Source organism: Cryptomeria japonica, chromosome 9 (genome assembly GCF_030272615.1).
Source record: "Cryptomeria japonica chromosome 9, Sugi_1.0, whole genome shotgun sequence".
Taxonomy (NCBI): Eukaryota; Viridiplantae; Streptophyta; class Pinopsida; order Cupressales; family Cupressaceae; genus Cryptomeria; species Cryptomeria japonica.
In genome coordinates this window covers 751,976,916-751,999,044 of record NC_081413.1, presented here as the reverse complement: position 1 = coordinate 751,999,044, position 22,129 = coordinate 751,976,916, and the positions used below count along the sequence as shown (strand labels likewise).

General features: G+C 40.2%; 1 protein-coding gene across 2 annotated transcripts in view; it reads right to left on the bottom strand.

Moving 5' to 3' along the window:
• Positions 1 to 16,196, bottom strand: part of LOC131064639 (uncharacterized) — a 68,507-nt gene extending 52,311 nt beyond the window's left edge. The window contains exons 1-8 of one of the 2 annotated variants that reach the window (XM_057998846.2): positions 15,883 to 16,196; positions 15,652 to 15,672; positions 15,434 to 15,534; positions 15,264 to 15,321; positions 14,990 to 15,015; positions 7,849 to 7,929; positions 5,054 to 5,124; positions 4,814 to 4,924 (exon numbers count right to left, since the gene is read on the bottom strand). In XM_057998846.2, coding sequence (XP_057854829.2) covers positions 4,814 to 4,924; positions 5,054 to 5,124; positions 7,849 to 7,929; positions 14,990 to 15,015; positions 15,264 to 15,321; positions 15,434 to 15,534; positions 15,652 to 15,672; positions 15,883 to 15,904 — 491 coding nt within the window. In that variant the 5' untranslated portion in view covers positions 15,905 to 16,196. Of the gene's footprint in view, positions 1 to 4,813; positions 4,925 to 5,053; positions 5,125 to 7,848; positions 7,930 to 14,989; positions 15,034 to 15,263; positions 15,322 to 15,433; positions 15,535 to 15,651; positions 15,673 to 15,882 lie in introns of both variants that reach the window. The other variant, XM_057998845.2, reaches the window with a different exon arrangement.
• Between the last annotated feature and the right edge of the window lie 5,933 nt (positions 16,197 to 22,129).

Here is a 22,129-nt window from a genome sequence, read left to right as displayed (position 1 = left end):
CTTTAAAAAGAAATATTAAAAATAAATAAATAAAAATAAAAAATAAATAAATTAAATTAAATTAAGTGGCCACGGTGGAACCACCGTTGAGGGGACCACCATGTGGTGGGACCACTGTCGGGGGGCCACCGTGCAGTGGAACCACCGCTGGTGACCACCGTGCGGTGGTTGTCCACCGTGGATATACTAGCCGCCAAGAAAAGAAATAAAAGTGCCCACGCCCCAGCCAAAGATACAATCGCGAGGGAAAAAGAGATTACAGCAGGAATAAAAGAGAAAGGTGGCGTAACTACCTTAGGCAGTTGAAGACAAAAAGCAGGAACAAAAGAAATGCATTCAGCAGGAAAAAGGCAGTGGAAGACAAATCTACAGAAGAGCATGGATAAAACGGCAAGGGTTTTACCTTCAGGGGTGAGGGTTGCCGGTAGCAGCAAAAAGAAGCCACCGACGGGGAAAGCAACAACCGGGGTTACAGCCGACACGGTTATATTCGAGGGAGTTAATGGAGGAGAGTGCAGGAGGTGGTGGCAACAAAACCCTGACAACCATGAAGTAAAAAATTGGTTAAGGAAGGCAGGAGTGCATTGGGTGGTTCAAATGTCGGTTTTTCAGATCAAGAAATTTGAGCCACCGATGCAGACAATGATAGCAGCATTCGACCGCACCACCAGGAAAAGCACTTTCCAGTATATGAAGCACACAGTCACAATCTCCTTCACGGCAGCCGACTTCACCAGGGTATTTAACATACCCGGGAGGAATGGAAAGAAAGTAGATATGAAGGCGCAAAAGATGAACGCAGACCAGAAAGAACATTGGATACGCATGGTCTCCAGAAATCTTACACCAGCGGAATTCGATTCCATAGCCAATGCCACTAAGGGGAGAAGGATGAAGAAATCTTTTGTGGCAGAAGGGCCATGGCGCTACATCATGGACGTGGTCAAGAGCAGATTGACGGGGTCCAGGCGAGCATCAAACATAGCGCTCCCACAAATCATCCTAATGAACGGGTTGATGAATGGAGTACAGTATGACTGTGCATCAGTACTGGCGGACAGAATGTTCGAGTTCATGACATTGCAGCATTGCACGTTTTATATGCCACACTACGCCATCGAGTTATTTCTAGAGGCGGCGCTTTCACAGCTTCCAGCAGACAAGCTGGAAATTCGGCCGGAGGGGAACTTGGCACCCGTCGAGCCGCCTATTTTTCAATGGAGGCATCTTGACATAGGGTTGGCACCCGGGGTGGGGCAGAAACAGCAAAGGCAGGAGGTGTCAGAGTCTAAGGATATTGACAGTGGGAGGGATGAGACCTCGGAGGCCTCAAGTGACTCAGAGGGAGATAGCGAGGAGAGCCTAGCAGAGACCGTACGAGCATCCACACCAGTCTTGTTTGCTACGCCCATGCTAACCGCCTCAGCACACTTGAGTCCGCCGACGGTGACGGTTGCATCTATCCCTGCCTTTGGCCAGCAGAGGCCGCCAGTTCACACGGTGCCGCCAATAGTGGCAACAGAGGAAGTGAGAGAGGCAGTACCATCCGAGGGTGTGGGGGAGTCTGTACCCACTGTAGAGGCGCAGGAATTGGGGAAGGATCAGACAGGTACTATGGGCGAAGAGGAATGTTGGCTGAGGGAGATGGAGATAACACCTATGTGGCCTAGGCCGGCTACTACCATTTCTCCCCCACGGGCGACTTCTGGGAGCAGGGACCCTCGAGCGGACGTAGAGGTGGAGGTGGTTGACATAGACAGCAACGGTTCCCCTGGAGTTATGGCACATTCGGCAGAAGTGCAGGGGAGGGAGTTGGCACTTGAACAGAAGACAGAGGTCCCGTCAGACAGAGTGGGGGTTCACACGGAGAGCAGGCGCCCAGGCAGGATAGACGTGGAGGCTTACCTCCTAGATGTGGTTGGTCGAGGGCAGACATATTTCCAGGAGATGGTGCAAACTTATCTGCAGGACGAGGTATGCAGAGGGCGAGAGGTCATAACATCCCTACAGGCAGAGGCCTCGGATAGCACCGCCTAGGAGTTGGAGCGGATACTCAGGTTTGTACGGGAGGGGGGTCCTCAGGCATTTGCTGCCTGTTTTGAGAGGGGGATGGCCAGAGACTGAGACACCGGAGATGCTAAATGCATGGGCAGTGAGGGAGCCAGTAGTGGAGAGTAGGGTCAAGTCTCTCGGGAGGCAGGTTGAGCAGGCTTTTAGGGAGGAGTATTACACTCTTCGCCGTACGGAGCACATTTTTGCAGGGCATGAGATTGCCAAGGTGGCCGCGAAGAGAGCTGGGGAGGAGCTGACCACCAGAGTTGTGGAGTTGCAGAAAGACTTGGACACCGAGAGGGCTCAGTTAGAAGCCGAAAGGGCTCGATTCACCACGGAGAGGGCTCAGTTCACTGCCGAGAGGGACCAGTTAGCAGCAGAGTTGGAGGCCGCCAGAACGGAGAAGATGACCTTGAGTACGAGTTTGGTGCAGGCTAGAGAGACCATGGATGAGAAGGAGAAGAAGGTACTAGAGGCTACCAAGATGGTCAAGCTTGCCATAGAAAACAAGAAGATTGCGGAGCGAGACTTGAGGATACGGACACAGCAGGTGTACGACCTGCGAGCACAGCTGGCATCAGCATCTTCCTCAGCTCCGCCACCTGCTGATTCAGGGACACCTTCTCAACCCCCTTCTTCTTTTGTTCCCTGATTCTATCTTTGATAGTCATGTATGTCATCCCTATTTTGTTTTGAGTCGTCAGGAGACGACTTCTTTTTTGGGGGGGATGATGTAGTCGAGAATAATCAATTATGTTCTAGTGTCGTCATTATGTTGTGTCATCATCGGTAATTGTGTGTTATGGGAGTCAGTTAGTTCACCCGAAGGGCAGTTGGACGCAACGGTTGGTCGCACCCCCTCAGGTTTTATATATTGTATCTTGTTCCCTCGGGAAATCATCATCGTAACTGGGGACTATATGAAGGAAAATATACTTGTTTCTTTGGAGTTATAACACTTATCTTATGGCATACTAGCATCTCTTATTTTGTACTGTGCATTTACTTCTTATGTTTCTGAAATAGTTTCCATAGGTGAAACACAAATAGGTCTTGACCTATTAAGACGTTATTGCTTAATTGCCTTTACCACACGCTACATGAGTTTGGGCCCAGCCCAATTACATAATCGCTCAAAATCTATGTTACCCGGGGATGTGTCCCCAGTATTTTTTTCAGTCGTCCCCATCCCGAGGATGTCCCGGGGATAGGGGACTCCTAGGGGACGTCCCCATAAATTCTGCATATAGACAATGAATTTTGACAATGAACTCTATAAGCAATTTGACTTTGACTCTCAATTTAACACAAATTTGCCATAAGAACTCTACTAGTTCTTATATGTTAAGGTTCTATAATGGATATGTGCATGTTTTATCCATGTTTTCATATGAATATTTTAAATTTCCCTATTTAGTGTAATTTTCCCTACTTTTATATAGCTGTCCCCTAGCTGTCCCCAAAATTGGCAAAAAAAATCACTGTCCCGGAAACACGTACCCCCGTCCCCTGCCGTCCCCGTCCCGGAAACTTGGGGTAACATAGCTCAAAATACATATTGGGCCTACCCTATCTACAAGTTACATTCAATATAGGACCACAAGTTACATCGCCCAATTAGGGTCAAACCAAATTACAAGTTACATTTATAGGGCCTATCCTATCCACAAGTTACATTATATATAGGTCTTTTGCCCAAGCAAGACATAATTACAAGTTACATGTATTTGGGCCCAGCCCTAAGTTCGATTTACATAATAGATAATACATGTGTATTTTAATTGCCATTGACAACATTAAAATACAATAGATAGGTATCCGAGCTAGCTACTATTTCAACATTTAGCAGTGACTCGGATTGTGCCAAGGAGTTCCCAAGAGAATACTTTGAAGACAAGACTACCAGAAGGCCTGCATCCTCGTGATGGTAGCATTCAAGACGAAGTTTACCAAATTCAGATCTTCTAAACCAAGAGGTTCGTACTTTGTTTTAAAGATGGGGAGAAGGATGTAACTGCTCTTTTATGGTGTGGACCCCACTAATCATCCATTCCATTATGCTTTGATATTTAGGGGTTTTGTTTGTAACAGTCTCTGGTAGCTGCTAAGTGGTTTTTTGGTTCTTTTCTTTATTTAGTTTTTTTCATTTTTGGTTTTATGGTAGGAGTGCATTGCTAGGAGAGCAGTTTGTATTTGGGATTGTTTGGCTGGATATGGATTGGATTGGTCTTGCTATTAGAACACAAAAAGATATGAAAACAATGGATTGAAAAGAACTCTGCAGTCAGCCCTGTATACTGTGTGAATTTTTGCATCCATTGGAATGTCATAGATTATAGGGCAGACAATCGATGAAGCTTTCACATGATTCATTAAGATGTGTTATTTGCTGCTGTTTTGAGTCATCATCAGCTGGAGTAGAGTATGTGCTTGCAACAACAGAGATTGTCTGCATCAGTTTCAATCATGCTATGAGTAATAATCCTTTGTTCTGTTCTGTCTGTTCTAGTTTACAATTTGAAATATGAGTTGCAGGGTCAGAGGATCCTGATACATGTGTTAAATCTGCAAAAACAGAGGTTCATCTGCATCATTTATGCTCCTTTATCTACAATCAACCAACCAACCAACATATGCAATCACAGCTACAAAATCAAGAAAAAACATAATATGCAAGCAACAATAATAGGTCAGCCTGGAAGTTCCTCTATTGGTAGAAGTTTATTTTCAACACAACATGGTTTTTACTTAGAAAACTTACCGATGCCTATTTTGTTGTAAAACCTCGCAAAAGTCCTTGCAAGCTGCACGCATATGAAGAAACATCGGAAGTCTTAATGCATCAGCCAGCTCGAACTGCTTTTCAAAATACCTAAATTTCAAAAAGAGAAATACCTTGTTTAGCAATCGAGGCAGCTTTAAATTTAGATTTTAATATTATAAGTCTCAAACTGTGAATTTCATTGAAAATACATGCAAAATGCCTTTAAAATATCCTTACTGTCTTTGAATATTAGCAGGACAAAACTGAAGACGATCATAGTCCAGCCCACATTCCCCAATGGCTACCACCTGAAGTAGAATGAATACATACACTGTGAAGAAGGTACCTATTAAGTTTTAAAAGGTAAATATTAACAGAAATCATAGTTCTTGTGGAATTCTCTTTCATATTGATTTTCCAAGCCTCTTCCCTTTTCAAATCACAAGCAGTAAAGTTTAGATATTCTTTAAAGCATACTTTACAATGCCAACAAAGAAGATAAGAGAGATTTAAGAGGCATTTGAAAATGGAAAAAACGATTTTCACATTTTGTCACTCCCCCCTTCACACAAAAGGATCTGAAATTAAGATGGAGTTGCAAAATCTGTCAACATTGCACCTCATTCATTTTAAACTGATCTGTCATCTAAAATAGGCCTCAATGGTACATAGACAAGCAAGGCTCAGAACTGTTTAACAAAGTCCCAAGGTCAACTGTCTTGGAAATGTTAATATAGAGTTCTAATCGAAAATAGCTTTTATTTTATTTTTTTAAGGATTTAATTTCATTTTTATTGGTTATCAATTTGGTTTTTATTTAATTCTGGTATTCTTCAATTCTTCAGCTGCATGTGAAATGTGGCCATTTCAGCAGCTACTTCCTGGTCATTTAAACCTGCAGAAATAAATAGTTGTATATCTCAAAACAGAAAGGAAAAAATGCATAACAGAAGACTGCTCTTGAACCAAGAAACATGACGGATGACTAGGAAACAGTCAGCCTGCAGAAATAAATAGCTCTATAGGTCAAAACAGAAAGGAAAAAATGCATAACAAAAGACTCATTTGGCTGGTGTCTCTTGGACCCAAAAACATTAGGGATGACCAAGAAACATGTTGGAATTAAAGTGTCTCAACCTTAGCGTCCAAACATGTTTATTTTATTGCACCCACTTTGGAAGTCCTAAAAAGAGGGGACTAGTGTCATAGGTTGCTATGTTGGAACTATGACAATTTCTATTATTTACTATGACATTTACTAGTTCAGTGGAAGAGACATGGAGAGTAATCGTTTGGCAATTGGTATTTATGGTGTTCATTTTTGACAAGTGGTGTGAGGTAAGTGTTGCATATGGCAAGGTGGCCGTTATGGATGAGTTGCACATTGTTGCATTAGAAGTTGTTATGTGCAACGTGTCATTGGTTTAGCAAGTTACTGTTTACGACACCACATACCTCTTTGGCGTTGGAGTTGGTTTTGGAAACCATGGGCGCTTTCCACTTGTGTTGAGCTCTATAAATATGTGGCTTTTTAGTGTATTTTATATGATTGGTTGGATATCTTCTAAGAAGCTTTGATGTGTCGGATATTCTCTAGAATACTCTACTGCTGTATTTACTACTGAAGAGCATTGGCTCTAGACATTGTATTGTAACTGTTGGTGTTGCTGATAATACAATTGAGTCTGACTTTTGCAGCGTGGGTTTTTTCCCGAAAGGGTTTTTTCATGTATATCTGATGTTGTGGTTTTATTTGTTTAAATCTGATTTTATATGTGTTTATCTAATCTGCAATAGTTTAAGATTTTGTAAGAAATTTTCTGCATCATCTCTCCTATCAGATTTAGCATTTGGAAGCATTATTCTGCACTTTGGCTTCCTTTCAAAACAGCTATTTGGGAGATTAACAGATTTCTTGTTGCAGAAAACTTCTGTTACAAAAAAACTTGCATTTTTAGCAACATACTTGTATTGTGGTTTTAATTTGAATTTCAATTTAATTTCATATCTTGTGTAATTGTGTGTTTCACTGTTTGTTCTTTTAAATTAAGCTCTTCAAATGGAGTATCAAAACTTTGCCTCTATATACCTTAATGGAAAACATATTTCTCATAGAATTCAATCCTTGGTGTTGGGCCATTTTTTAAGACCCCCAATATAGATACAGCTGGATATGTCGTTCATAAAAAAGCAATATAGACACATGATTGCTACATAAATAATGATAAGTTGATTTAACATTTTACAACGTGCAAAAATAGTAGAGTTGCATTGGAAGATAACCCAAAAAATGGGTCACTCTAGAAAAACATTTCATTTGTCTTTCTCATTGGGTGTAGGTTTTGTTTATACCAATTTTATTTTTTTTTAAATGCATGAATGAAGTTTTATAAAACTGAATTTAAGAAGATTTCCGTCAATTTTATAAAAAATCAAATCACATAGTATCTAGCATGATTGGAAATCAAGGTTTTTTGGGCACATATGGGTACATTATTGAATGTGTAGCCGGGCTGTATAGGATACGTATTTGTTTCAGATACAGGAACAGATACGGGGATACGCATTCCCAGGGAGGGACAAAGGAGTTTCCGGCTACTCTGAAAATAAGATTTCCATTCCATTCCCTACTCCACAACATTCAATCTAAATTTAGGATACACTTGCTAACTCTTGCAAAATTGCATCCCATGCATCTTAAACTGATCTGACAGCAGGGCTCAGTGATAGATTGAACCGGTAAGAGTCAAGACACTGTCTTGGAAAGTTAAGAAAGATAATGGAAAAAAATTACTTCGGCAGATTTCCAAGATAGGACACTATTCTCCAGGATTATTGACTTAAAGGTAATGAAGCATTCTCAAATGTTTAGAGGGAAAGCTTACTTATGGCTTAATAATACTCAATTACTCAAGTCATCACCAGTCATAGAACAGAACATTTTGAACATGCATTTCAAATATCTCCAAAGAAATAACAGTGTAAATCAAAATAATGCCAACAAAATTCATTATAACAGAAATAAGTCAAACCTTTCCTCTTTGCACACCTTCCTTGGCCAAAGAAGCAAGCTCCATAAAGTGTTGCTCTGGGTTTCCACTTTCTTCAAATTCCTGCAGCAAAAACACAACACTATCAACCATTCTTTCAACTTCCAGTGAAATTACCACAATAAATATCTATGGATTAACCAAACATAATTCTGAAATAAGGATGTTCAGGAATGGAATTTCGTTTGACAGTATCTGAACAAGCAAAACCAAAAAAAATAAGAGGAGAATGTGGCTACCTAAGCTTTTTAGGTTCAGTAACCTCACATCACCCAATGCCAGTTGCATGGTATGTTTGTGATGTCATATTTTGTCTGCATTTGTGATGCAGGAGCATCCCCAGTCAATGAGCAATCTTGCATCAACCAAAAATATTTCCTTTCAGTTTTGTTCTTGTTTAGTTCATTGTGCAGTTTTTTGTGTTCTTATCGGTTGGTACCGGTAGTTGCTTGTTTTCCGTGGCAGATCTTATTTTCAGTTTCCAGGCTAGTTCATGTGCTTAATTCCAGATTTCCAATTCATTTGGGTTCTTTTCCGGTCAGTTATCGCTTCCAGTTGACTGTTTCTGGGTTCCGGGACAGTTCTTGTGCTTACCGGTTGGTTTTCCTTCATTATCGGCACGATTCTTGGCGTGTGGATATATTTCAGGTCTTGTCCGATGTTCTTTAGCGTGTCACCGACCTTCCTGCTGAACCGCACTTCATGGTTGTTATTTTCTGGAAAGATTTCTTTAATTCTTAGGGCCGACCTAATTACACATTTCATTTTCCTACATTGGTAAATGTAATCTTATGAGGCCGACCCGGATATGTTTCGGTGGGTATAAATATGATGTTAAGTAATCATTTGTAGGGGCAAAGAAAGTAGAATTGAGAATAAGGATTGAGATTCGCATTTTGTGATCCGATTGATTCTTAGAGTCCCATTTGGTTTGTATCTGGTTGATAGCCTGCATGTAACCGGTTACTACCGGATGTTCTTTGATGATTATATTGTTGATTTTAGGCAATCCGATGTTAATCTAGTTACTTGAATTATAATCAGACTGGGAATAAGCAGAAATAATAATAAAAGCACACAACACAAGACACAAGTACCCTGGGAAAACCTCCCTCTTGGAGGAAAAACCTAGCATCAAAGATTCAAATCAGTTCCTTATTTATAAGCAAATTACATGAATCAGATTACTTATCTGATTGAGTGCCAATCTAGGGCAGACTGAACCTAGAATATGCAATTGTAGTATGTCTTCAGAGAGAGCAAAATATCGACACCACTTGAAGAGGGAGATCACTAAAGTATAGCGCACCACCTTGCCCAGCAAGTTGTCCAATGGATTTGCTCTCTAACATGCCAAATTCACTGACTATTCTTGCATAAGGCTGATCGCACTTGATAAGGATGTGAGTTGTGTAGAATGAATCTTGTTTATATACAAGATTCATGCTCAAGTTTTCCCAAGTCGTCTTTTGCCAAATTCCCTTTATTTTACATATTTAATTTGCACTTTTGGCGCCCAAATTTGGGGCCTACATAACTTGTAAGTTGAGGCACGTTTCCTTTTAGGGCCCAGCCCTATTAGACATGAACCACACGTTACATTTGGGCCCAGCCCTATTAGATATTAACCACACGTTACATTTGGGCCCAGCCCTATTAGACATAAATTACTTTAACCTTATTACAATAAGATAATATTTTAATTGCCACACGGCATCATTAAAATATGGTCCGAACTAGCAAATCATTTTAACATATATGATGATAGCCGGATGGCTGCAGGAAGTTCTAAAGCAATAATATGATATGTTTATGCAATCTTGTTATGTGTTTTTGTTGCTTTCGTTGTGTTACTCTTGTTGCATAAGCCGGTTGATTCTCTTTGAGAGTTTTATCGGTTATGGCTACATCAAGTGGTATCAAAGTTGGTTATGGACTAGCTGGTGGAAGAATTGTTTGCGAACATTGAGGCATTCCTTTGAGTGGACAGATCGCCGATTGGAGGCAGGTTGCACGTGTGTTCAATAGATCACCGAGGGGAGACAATTGAAACCGATAGTTAGATCGCCGAGTTGAGGCAATTTGCCGGAGTGGAAGAGGAGATGCCGCCTAGAAGGACAAACCCCCGGAGGGTAGAGCAGATGATGGAAGACTTCAAGAATGAAGTGAGGAACGAAATCCAAAACACTTTGGCTAGTTTGCGGAGAAACCCTGATTCTGAGGATGAATATGAAGAAGTCGATGAAGAGCTTGAAGAAGCTGAAGGAACGGAAGATGAAAGAGAGGAAAGATTCCTACGAGCAGTGGCGCAAGCGAGTAAAGTTCATAAAGTTGAAGTTTCCAACTTTTCCGGAACACTAAACCCGGAGGATCTAATCGATTGGATCGGAGAGTTGGAGGATTACTTCGAGTTTGAGGATGTCAAGGACTCACAAAGAGTCCGGTTGGCACAGACTAAGTTGAAAGGGCATGCTAACTTCTGGTGGAAAGAATTGCAAAAAGACAAAGTAGAGAATGGTGAATTGAAGATCACCCGGTGGAGACAGATGGTTGCAAGATTGAAGGCCAAATTCATATCGGGAGACTATGAATTGGAGTTGTTCAAGAAGTTGCGGAACCTGAAACAGAGAAACATGACTGTGAAGGAATATACTGAGAAATTCTACAAGGTGGTGATTAGATCTGGACATAGAGAGATGGATAGAGAAAAGGTGGCGAGGTACATAAATGGACTTGCTTTTAACATTTAGGATGAGATGAGTATGTTGAGGGTTTCCACAGTTGAAGAAACTTACCAGTATGCTTTGAAAGCCGAGGAGAAGATGAGAAGAAGACAACCGAATAGAGGGAAGGAGAAATTCAAAGGTCAAATGAGTGACAGTATGAAGAAACCAATTGAGGAAGATGAATCAAAACCTAAGTGGAGCAAAAAACCAAAACAGAAAACACAAAGGAAAGCTAGTAGCAGTACCGGTAGAGAATTGATTGGCAAATGTTACAAGTGTGGAGAAACCGTACATAGATTCTATGCATGTAAGCAGGGAATGGCAAGAAGTTGTATGGCAAATGAGGAACCGGAAGGTGAAGGTACTGGATCGGACTATGCACCGGAGCAAGGAGAATCCCTTATGTTTAGAAGAAAGGATATCGGATCTACTTAGAGGAAGAGTCTTTTCTGGACTCTGTGTAAATTAGGTGGTAAGTGTTGCAAGGTTATTATAGATAATGGAAGTACTGACAATTTGGTATCTGAGGAGATGGTTGTGAAGCTTGGATTGAAGAGGCTTGAGCATCCTTGTCCTTATGAGGTAAGTTGGTTGCAAGATGATCAAAAGATAGAGATAAAGGAGCAATATTTAATGAATTTTAATATTGGGCCTTTCAGGGATGAGGTTTTGTGTGATGTTTTATCTATGAGTGCTTGTCATGTCTTGTTGGAAAAACCTTGGCAGTTTAATATAGGAGCTATTTATGACTATAGAAGAAACCTAGTCACTATTGAGAAGAATGGGCAGAAGTACACATTGATTTCTTTGAAGAAGAAAGAGGAGGTGAAGAAACTGAGTCCTAAGAAAAGTTGCAGTACTGAGAAACCGGCGGCAGAGGTTATACCGGAAGGTTTGCAAAAAGATCTAATAGAAACAGTTGCAAAGGTTATACCGGAGGGTGACGTGAGTTTGCAGAAGGATCTGACAGTTGAGCCTGATGGACAGATGGAATCGGATGACAGAGAGCTTATGGTGACAAACCGGATGAAGTCTTGTGGCATAAACAAATCAAAGTTGCAGAGGAAAGAGAACAGTAAACAAAGACAATGTACAGATCTGAAGCAAAGGAAGAGAAACAAAGAGAGTCAAAGGTTAGAGAAGCCGGTTGAGGCAGCGGAGGAGCTAAAGCAGAGGTTGGCAGGTAAAGAAGATGTTTGGATCAGAAATGAGCATGGGGTCTTTATTCTGAATCCTTTTAGATGTTCATGAGTTGCCTCTCATGGAACATCTTTTTCTACTTGGGTTGTCTGATGGAGGAGCATCCCTGGTCAATGAGCAATCTTGCATCAACCAAAAATATTTCCTTTCAGTTTTGTTCTTGTTTAGTTCATTGTGCAGTTTTCTATGTTCTTACCGATTGGTACCGGTAGTTGTTTGTTTTTCGTGGTAGATCTTATTTTCGGTTTCCAAGCTGGTTCATGTGCTTAATTCCAGATTTCCAGTTCATTTGGTTTCTTTTCCGATCAGTTATCTCTTCCAGTTGACTGTTTCTAGGTTCCGAGACTGTTCTTATGCTTATCGGTTGGTTTTCCTTTGTTACCGGCGCGATTCTTGGCATGTGGATCTGATGCAGAAGGTGGTGGGGGTTTCACAAGGATTCAAACTTTTATAGTTATATGGAAAATACAAGGTTTGAAGACTTCAATCCCCACTATGCTTACAAGCACACAAGAGGCTAAAAGGTGTCAAAACCTATCAAACACTTACCCCACTAACTCCAATGGATCAAGGTGTTTGGTTATTCTAAAAATAAAGGGATTCAACTGGTTTTATGATTCAAATGTGTGTTTTAACAACAAAACTCAAGTTTAGGCTTCTAGGCCTAGTTGCCCCTCCACTAGCCCTATTTTGGAGGTTTTTTGATCATAACTCCAACTTTTTCCAAAACATCAGACAAGTAAATTAGTTTTTCAGATACCCATTGGGCTCTAGTTTAACATATTAGAAACTTAGTATAGGTTACTTTGGAGAGTATACGCTGCCTTTTGACTGTACCTCTGTTTTAGACCCCAAAAATGCAACTTTTACAAAGGAAGTATACTTTATTTGTTCTCCCTGATTCCCAAACTTTCAACAGTCCTATAAAATGGTTCAAAACTCCAAAATATGCAATTACTTTCAATCTAAAACTCTCCCTTATACTCAAACCCCAACATAGCACCAATCAAGCCTCAAAAAGTGAGATTTTACCAAAATCCACACTCCAATCACTTCTCTGACCAATTGATGATTGATTCACCTTTTCATTGGCATAATAAAACTACAGCAATCATAAAAATACCACCTCCAATGGACGGATCTCCTGCTACTACTCCTTAGCCACCAACTTCCTCATAAAATCTTGCAACTTCTCATGGTGATCACCTACAAACCATTCATTTTCTGCATGTATTCATGTCAAAACTATTGATACATGTTAGAAACAGATCATTCCATGAGTATTAGGCCTGAAACACTCATGGAATGATGATTTTCATGTTAATCCTATCAAAACTTGAAAGAAAACCCCACAAATTGTTAGGGCAGTCAGCAAATTAATGGAATTTGATACAAAACCCTCAACCAAGCATTCAATAAAGGAAAATAATATGTAAATATGTCCTTCAATGAATCACAATGACATTTGCAATCAAAGAATGAACAAAATGATACCAAAAACTCCTTAAAATTGCTGAAAATATGAATTTTATTGCCTTTTTGCTGCTCCAGTCTGTACACAGGTTCCCATGTCCGTACAAGGCATTGAAAAAGGTTTATATAGCCTTCTAATAACTTCCCCAACCATTTCCAATTGGTTTTGAGGATTAGTTTGGGTTAAAACTCCCTAAAAACTAATTCCCACCATTTTACTAACAAGCCATTGCATTTTGAATTTCAAATATTACATTATTCATCTTAGCAATAACTTGACACTCCTAATTGACATTTTTGGACCTTTTAGGCCTTATTACATTTATTCAAAACATCAAAACTCATCTAACCCTATTACATTCAAATTTTGGGTCCTTTAGGACAAATTTGCAACTTTGACAATTTTATCCAACTTGATACATTTTGAATTGCCAAAAGCCATAATAGGCTTTAATATGGAATAATTGATCTTGTTCATCATCCTCTCATCTCCTAATGTCTTCATTATCTTCATTGGCTTCATTTGGTTTGTTGATCTCTTAGGTGCTGCTGCACCAGGATCTATTTCGGGTCTTCTCCGATGTTCTTTGGCGTGTGGCCGACCTTCCTACTGAACCGCACTTCGTAATTGTTATTTTCCGGAAAGATTTCTTTAATTCTTAGAGCCGACCTAATTACACGTTTCATTTTCCTACATTGGTAAATGTAATCTTATGAGGCCGACCCGGATATGTTCCAGTGGGTACAAATATGATGTTATGTAATCAATTGTAGGGGCAGAGAAAGTAGAATTGAGAATAAGGATTGAGATTAGCATTTTGTGAACCGGTTGATTCTTAGAGTCCCGGTTGGATTGTATATGGCCGATAGCCTGCATGTAACCGGTTACTACCGGATGTTCTTTGATGATTATATGATGATAGCCGGATGGTTGCCGGAAGTTCTAAAGCAATAATATGATCTGTTTATACAATCTTGTTATGTTTTCTTGCTGCTTTCGTTGTGTTACTCTTGCTGCATAAGCCGGTTGATTCTCTTTGAGGGTTTTACCAGTTATGGTTGCATCAATTTGTAATGGCTATGAACTAATTACATCCTATTAGAAATGCAACTCCTAAGAATTGGACCAAACCCACTTCTAAGATGAAGGATGTTCACAAATGGGATTCTCATTGATGGAATCTGGAAAAACAGAAAAGAGAATCTATGACATCATAAGCTTTCTTGGTGCAGTCACTTCCCAGTATCCAGAACTTGTTGCATATTATGTTAGATATGTTACATGCTGTCTGCATTTATAAATTGACTATAAAGTTCTTTGCATTTACCTTCCACTTGAATTTGGGTATGCAACTACTATGAAACGGACCATGCCCACTTCTGAGAGTGGGGATGTCCGTGCATCGGGTCGTCGTTGAGAGAGTCCAAAAAAAAAAGAAAAAAATTAAGGGGATAAAAACACATTTAAGGCAACCCGAGTTTACTAGGAACAGTAACTTCAGATGGTCCACTACTGGTTACACATTATGGGAGGGGTGCTGTGAATTGTTTGTTGTCTGCACTTATAGCGATTATAAAACGGTTGCCTTGAATTGGGTATGCAACTCTTGTCAAACAGCCCACACTCATTCATTTGTGAAACGGGAGATGTTCACATTAAAACCATATAAAAAAATAGAAGAGCTATAACCAGAATTAGAAATAAAAATTTGGCATCCACTTACATTGCACCTTGTAGGATGCACTCCAACTGTACAAAAAAGTCGACCTATAAGAAAACCATCGGTATTAAAAAGTAAATGATTCTTGCATTCTTTATTCTTATATTTGTTCATATCTCATAGCAGAGAAGCAAATTTAACTGAACAAAAAATTGATCAGTAAAAAACTAAGATGAACTTAGTATGCAATGATTAGGACGAACTGTGATTCCTATGTATTCATTTCTCTTGTAATCAAAAACTTCTCAAGTGTAAAATAGATTAAAGCTAAGAATACCATCAGTTTCAGCAATGGCAAGTGCCTCCTTAGACTCTTTCAGGGATCCACCAGTCACCTATTTAGCAACAAACCAAACACCCTCTTAAAAAAATTACACAAAAACTTATTAATAATGCTGACGACCCAATACTTGTGAAAGAAGTTAGATTTCAATTTGTTATATTTACTATGATTCTATCCACCCCAGCTTCCCATGCTCTCATCAAAACCTCAGCAATATCCCCAATATGGTATTTCTTTCCATTGTAGATCCCTTTAAACATGTCATCTGTGCCACCAAAAAAAATATACATCACCCCATTAGTTAGAAAAATAAAACCCTTGAATTCCTTAACAAAGTGAAACGAAGAAAAATATAAAGAGTTATACCGATACAATTGCTTACCTGTAAGATTGGCAGCAATATCTGCACACAGAGTGCATACGGGAGATTCAAAAGTTGAAATAATAGTACATTCGATAAAAATTAATAAATAGAGTTTAAAACACAAATACTGATTTCTGAACTACGACTCTCAACAGCTCAAAACAAAATTTGTTTGCTTTAATTTGAAAACTCCTGAATAAAAGTAGATGGAGAAGAATTTAAGAGATGTTACAGAGATGAAACTCTTGCCTATCATCTTCAGATTGCTCATCCTCTCCCTGTTTTGGTTGCTCGAATTTGATAAATTTACGTGAATATTAATCTCGAATGGGATAATGCTAGTTACACAGAGGATTTGAACTCGGGTTTTTGCAACGCTAGGGAAGAACTTGTGGATTTGAACTCGGGCTTTTGCAAGAAATACTTGTGTTCGTGAAGAGAGATCATATGTTAGAATCCACGAAAGAAATTGTGACAATTAAAGGTATCAAATATAAGAATATTGAAACGGTGTTTAAGGTGCTCGGTGTGATTCGATTGGAGAAAGATCCCATTCCAATAGAGGTATGGGAGAAATTATGATGATCAAAGTAATATAAGGGAGATTATGATGATCAAAGTAATAAATATAAGGATATAGAAATAGTGTTAAAGTGTTTGATGTAGCGGTAAATTGTTGTAAGTTGTGAGTTCTACGTCATGATGTTGTTCATTTTATAATTGTTTAGTTTGTTTTTTTTCTTTTTTATGGTATTTTATTATTCATGAGATCTTTGTCTAATCATGAGATTGCTATTGGGGGAGCGGGGATGGAGATTTTTATAAGTCTCAACCCCAAAAAGTCAGTTTGTTTGAACAGACGATGGATCTAGCTTATTTATCTTGAGGCCTGAAACCAAGTTTTCACCAAGGTACTTGCCCATAGCGTCACAAAGTAGTTTTCACGGATGGACAAATTGATGTTTCTCTTCTTTTTTACTTTTCTCATTTTTTGTATTTTTTTTTATTTTATTTTTTATTTCTTTTTGAATTTGAAAACTGGTGACCTCTGAGGACTAGGCATAAAATCTCTTTAGGTGTATAATGTTCATAGGCTCATCCAAGGGTTCACCTTCAGGAGTGGCCAACTAATAGGCACCTGATCCATACTTTGCAGTGATCAAATATGGTCCAAGCCATTTAGGCTCAAACTTGCCTTTCTTTTCACGGTCCTATAGGTTTCTCAGATTTTCCATGAGCAGAAGATCACCAACGTCAAATTCCCGAGTTCAGACCTTCTTAAATTATAGCTCAACCGTAGGCAGTTCTGATATACCCAGAGGTGATTTAAGGTCTTGATGCACCTTTCATCCAATAGTTCAAGCTCTTGTAGCCTGGCGACTCTATATTCCTCATCAGGGAGGATGTTTTGCAGTGGAACCCTTAGTGATAGGATCTCGATCTCAAGGGGGGGGCGGGGGGGGACAGCTTTGGAACCAAAGACTAGGGAGTACGAGGTGGCTCCTGTGGGTGTGCGGATACTTGTGTGGTAGGCTCAGAGAGTGAGATGGAGTTGCAAGTGCCAATCACGGCTAGCTTCGTTGACTGTCTTTTTGAGGATTTTGATGAGGGTTTTATTTATAGCCTCATCTTGACCATTACCTTATGGGTAGTATGGAGTGCAAAAGCGGTGTTGAATGCCAAACTTCTAACAAAGTTCCTTGACATCCTGATTCTTGAATGGTTTGCCATTATCTGTGATGATTGCTTTAGGAATTTCATATCGGCAAATGAGGTAGTTCAAGATAAACTTACAAATTTGTTTTCTAGTGGTGAAGGTGAGGGGTATGGCCTCCAACCACTTAGTGAAGTACTTGGTGGCAGTTATTATGAACTTGTGGTCATTAGATGAGGTGGGGTGGATTTTCCCTATGAGATCGAGCCCCCATTGAGAAAAGGGCTAGAGTGTAATGAACGACTGCAAATCTTGAGAAGGTGCATGAATTTTGTCGTTGTGTTTCTGACAAGGGACACATTTCTTCACATAATGGTATGCATCTTCTTCCATTGCAGGCCAATAGTATCTCGTGCGCAAGAGCTTTCTAGCCAATGTAAGACCACTTGAGTGTGCTCCACAAATACCTTTGTGCACTTCGCATAGTGCACATCGAGCCTTATCTTTGTCTAAACACCTTAGGAGGGATCCATCAAAATGCCTTCGAAAGAGGGTGTCACCAAGGATAGTGTAGCGAGCACAATAGCGGGTGAAGGTTTGTTGTTGGGTTTTGGTGAGGTGTGGAGGGATGATATTGTCTTGAAGGTAGGCAAAGGTTTCTTGATACCAAGGGAAGCCAAAACCAATGAGGACACACACGATTTTAGACTCAAGGACATCGTATGTCGGAATTAGGAGTTTCTCAACCAAGAACTCACACTTCTGACTATGTGTCGACATCTAGAGTAGGGAACCAATTGTAGCCATAGCATCAGCAACACGATTATGCATTCTAGGAATCTAATCAAATTGGATAAGAGTGAAATGTTGCTTGAGGTCTTCTACCATGCTGCGATAGGGGAGTAACTTGTCATCTTTTGTTTGATACTCATCATTTACTTGTTTTATGAGAAGTTGGGAGTCACCGTAAACATGTAACTCAGTTATCTTCCATTAGATGGCAAGGCGAAGCCCAGTGATTAAAGCTTCATACTCCGCAATGTTATTGGTACATGCAAAGGCAATCTTATATGACTTCGGGATGCAATCTCCTTGAGGTGTCACAAGTAAAATACTTGCCCCTGATCCATTTTGTGTGCAAGAGCCATCAAAGTACAACTGTCATTTTGAAGATGTGGTGACAATCATAATGGCATCGTCTGGAAATTTTGTTATAAGGGGGTGATCACCTTGAAGAGGAGCATCAGCTAATTGATCTGCTATAACTTGTCCTTTTATTGCTTTCTGATCCACGTACTCAATATGAAATTCACTTAATAACATGACCCATTTTGTGGTTCTTCCAGTGAGAGCAGCTTTGGATGATAGGTACTCGAGGGGGTCAATTTTGGTGAGCAGCTTAGTCTTATTGTTGAGCATGTAGTGTCTTAGCTTTTGTGTGTTGAAGACCAATGCAAGGCAAGCTCTTTCTATGGAGGTATAATTTAGCTCATACCATACAAGTGTACGACTGATTTTGTAGATTGTGTGCTCTTTGCCTTGGTCGTCTCGCTGTGCTAATAATGCCCCCAGTGCCACTGTGGTTGCTTATTTATGTACAAAAGAAGTAGTTGTCCCTGGATAGGAGGCATCAAAACTACAGGAGAAGCTAGATATTCTTTGAGCTTATCAAAGGCCTTTTGACAGAGGCAATCCCACCTAAATTTGGTATCTTTCCTTAGGAGATGCGCAAATGGGTGGCACTTGTCTGCCAATTGTGCAATGAATCTTCGGATGGAGTAAAGTTTCCTTTGTAGGCTATGGAGTTGTCTGGGTGTCTTTGGGGGAGGCATTTCCATTATAGCTTTCACTTTTGCGAGATCCACTTGTATGCCTTTGCGAGATACTATGATCCCAAGGAGCTTTCCTGATGTGACTCCAAAGACACATTTCTTAGGATTTAGACACAACTTATATTTTTCAAGTCTTTCAAAGATCTGCCTTAGGATTGGAATGTGCTCATCTCTTATTTTTTAGTTGCCTAGGAGATCATCTACATAGTCTTCCATTATTTTGTGCAAAAGGTCATGGAAGATAGTTGTCATTGTGCGTTGATAGGTTACTCCTGCATTCTTGAGTCCAAAAGGCATGACTTGATATCAGAATATGCCCCAAGGTGTTGTGAATGTTGTCTTGCATTGATCTTCTTCTACGATTCGGATCTGGTTGTAGCCGGAAAATCCATCCATGAGGGAAAGCATTTCATGTCTCGCTATCAAGTCCACAATCATGTCAATGTTGGGCAAGGGAAAGTCATCTTTAGGGCATGCTTTATTCAAATCTCTAAAGTTTGTGCAAATTATGATGCCTCGAGTGGGCTTGCCGACAAGCACAATATTGGAGACCCATTCAGGATAATCAATGGGTTTGATGAAGTCTACATCCAACATCTTTTGTAATTCTTCTTTGACTAAGAGGGCAATATGAGGATGCAGCTTGCATAGTTTCTGCTTGATGAGTTTAGCATCTGGACGAACTGCAAGATTATGTACCACCAAGTCAGGATCAAGGCCTAGCATGTCAGCATATGACCAGGCGAAATTGATTTGTGTTTCTTTTAGAAAGCTTATAAATTTTTGTTTCTCTTGATCAGTGAGTGACTTGGCGATGAGTACATTCTTTGGTGTTTCTTTTGTGCCCATATTGATTGTGTCAGTTTCATCAATGAGTAGATGGGATTTTTCCTATTGCAGGGGAACCATTGTAGGGAGGTCAATTCCCTCATCTTCAAGCACCTGATCCAGGTTTTCACTTGAAGATGTGTCCTTTATTTTTACTTTTTTCGTGTCCAAGGGTGCTTCGAAGAAGTTTTCACCAAGGGACTTCTGATTTTTCTTTTCATTTTCATTTTTGCAACTAAGAGAGTTGACCTAACTACCAAAGTAAACTTTTGGATGAAGTTGAATCTCGTTGACAGATGTGTGATTCTTAAGGTCTTGCGTGTTAAGTAATGCTATGAGAGCATTGTCATCGGCATAGATGTCCAAAATAGGTGGTCCTCGTTGGTCCTAGTCAATGAGTTCGAGATGGACAAGTTTAAGCTCATATGGATTGGGAGGGGTGACGGGGGTGATAGTGTTTATATGGGCATCATGAAATATATCGTCAAGGTATTTGAAAGGTATTTCATGGAATTCCTCTTCATCGAAATCTTCGACCTCAGTAGGAGGATCTAGCTGGGCACCAGCGACAGTGATCTTAGGTATAGGAGAGAAGTCCAAGCCTCTATTGTACTTATAGGAGATCGAAGAGATGGGTGCTTTTCTGCCTTTTTCTTTAGGTCCAAGACCATGTCCTTTGTATCCCATCTTATCTACCACAGTGGATGCTTTTGGATACTTTTGCTTTGGGATGTTTCCTAGTTCTTCATCTTCCTCTCGATACAACCAAGAGGTGACGTCGGTTTCCAAACTTTCCTCATCAAGTGGGCCCCACTGCTGAAAGGTGGTTTCTTTACATTTTATAGTGGGTTTGTTGTGCTTCTTGATTTCCTTTGGTTTGCCATATGTCTTGGGAGAGGACAGGAGTTGACCCACATAGAGGGCATTTTGAAGGGTATACTCTCCACAACCATTATCAATGATTTTGACCTCGGGTTGAGATGAAGTGGAGGTGACATTTGAGGGATCAGATAGGGATGGTGGTGCAGGTGAATTAAGCGGACAATGGTAGGGGTGCTTCCCATCAAAAAATTTGCAATATTGGAAGGGTTGCAGGTCAGTGTAAATGGTAACATCTATATTGTTGAATGGGAATTTAAGACATTGGTGATAGGTGGATGGAACGGCTTGAATGGAATGGATCCACAAACGACCAAGGACAATGTTATAGGGGAGGTCAAGGTCCAAAACCTGGCATGTTGATTCCACGATAGCAGGGCCCACTTGAAGAGGTAATGTGATAGTACCTTTAGAAACCCTTTCTGCATAATCATAGGCTTTAATTGTGATCTTTCCAAATGGGTCAACTAAGTCCTTAGAGATTCCTAGCTGTTTGATTAACTTATATGTACATATATTTAAACCATATCCACCATCTATAAGGACTCACTTGACTTTGTGTTTTTGCACAATAGCTTCAATGTGAAGGGGCTTATTGTGAGATGTTTCATCAACCAGTGCATCCTTTGATGTGAACACAAGGTGGTGTTGTGCAACAAGATTGCCTATGAGGGCTTGGAATTGGGATGCATTGATATTATCAGGAACGTGGGACTCTAGGAGGGCTTGCTCAAGGATCTCTTTGTGGACGGGGGATGTTTTGAGGAGCTCAAGTATGGAGATCTGTGCAGGATTTTTCCCAAGATGATCAAGGATATCATATCGGTGGGTAGATGACATGGGAGATTGTGGGGGAGGAGGAGGAGCTCCCTAGACAATTACTCTTCCTCTATGGGTGGTCACATTGCAATCATTTGAGGTTGTCACCCCTTGAATGACTATTTTTTCTTGAGAGGTCTGACTAGATGATTTTGGGGGAGGTACACCTTGGGTCTATGAGGGGGATCATCTCCTCGGATTGTGATGGTATTAGCATGGGTATCGACGGGTTTTATGCGACCTACCAAGGATTCAAAGTCGAAGACGTAATTAATGTAGTGATAATTGACATTGTGAGATGATGAGACCTTGTCCATACCATGTTTAGGGAATGGATCCTGGTACATATTGATTTTATCATTGGAATTACCAGGTTTAGCACCTACTACTTCAATGTCTCCCTTGTCAATGAGGTCTTGAATGTAGTTCTTGAGTTTCATACACTTTCGTGTATCATGACCATTGACACGATGATAATCACAAT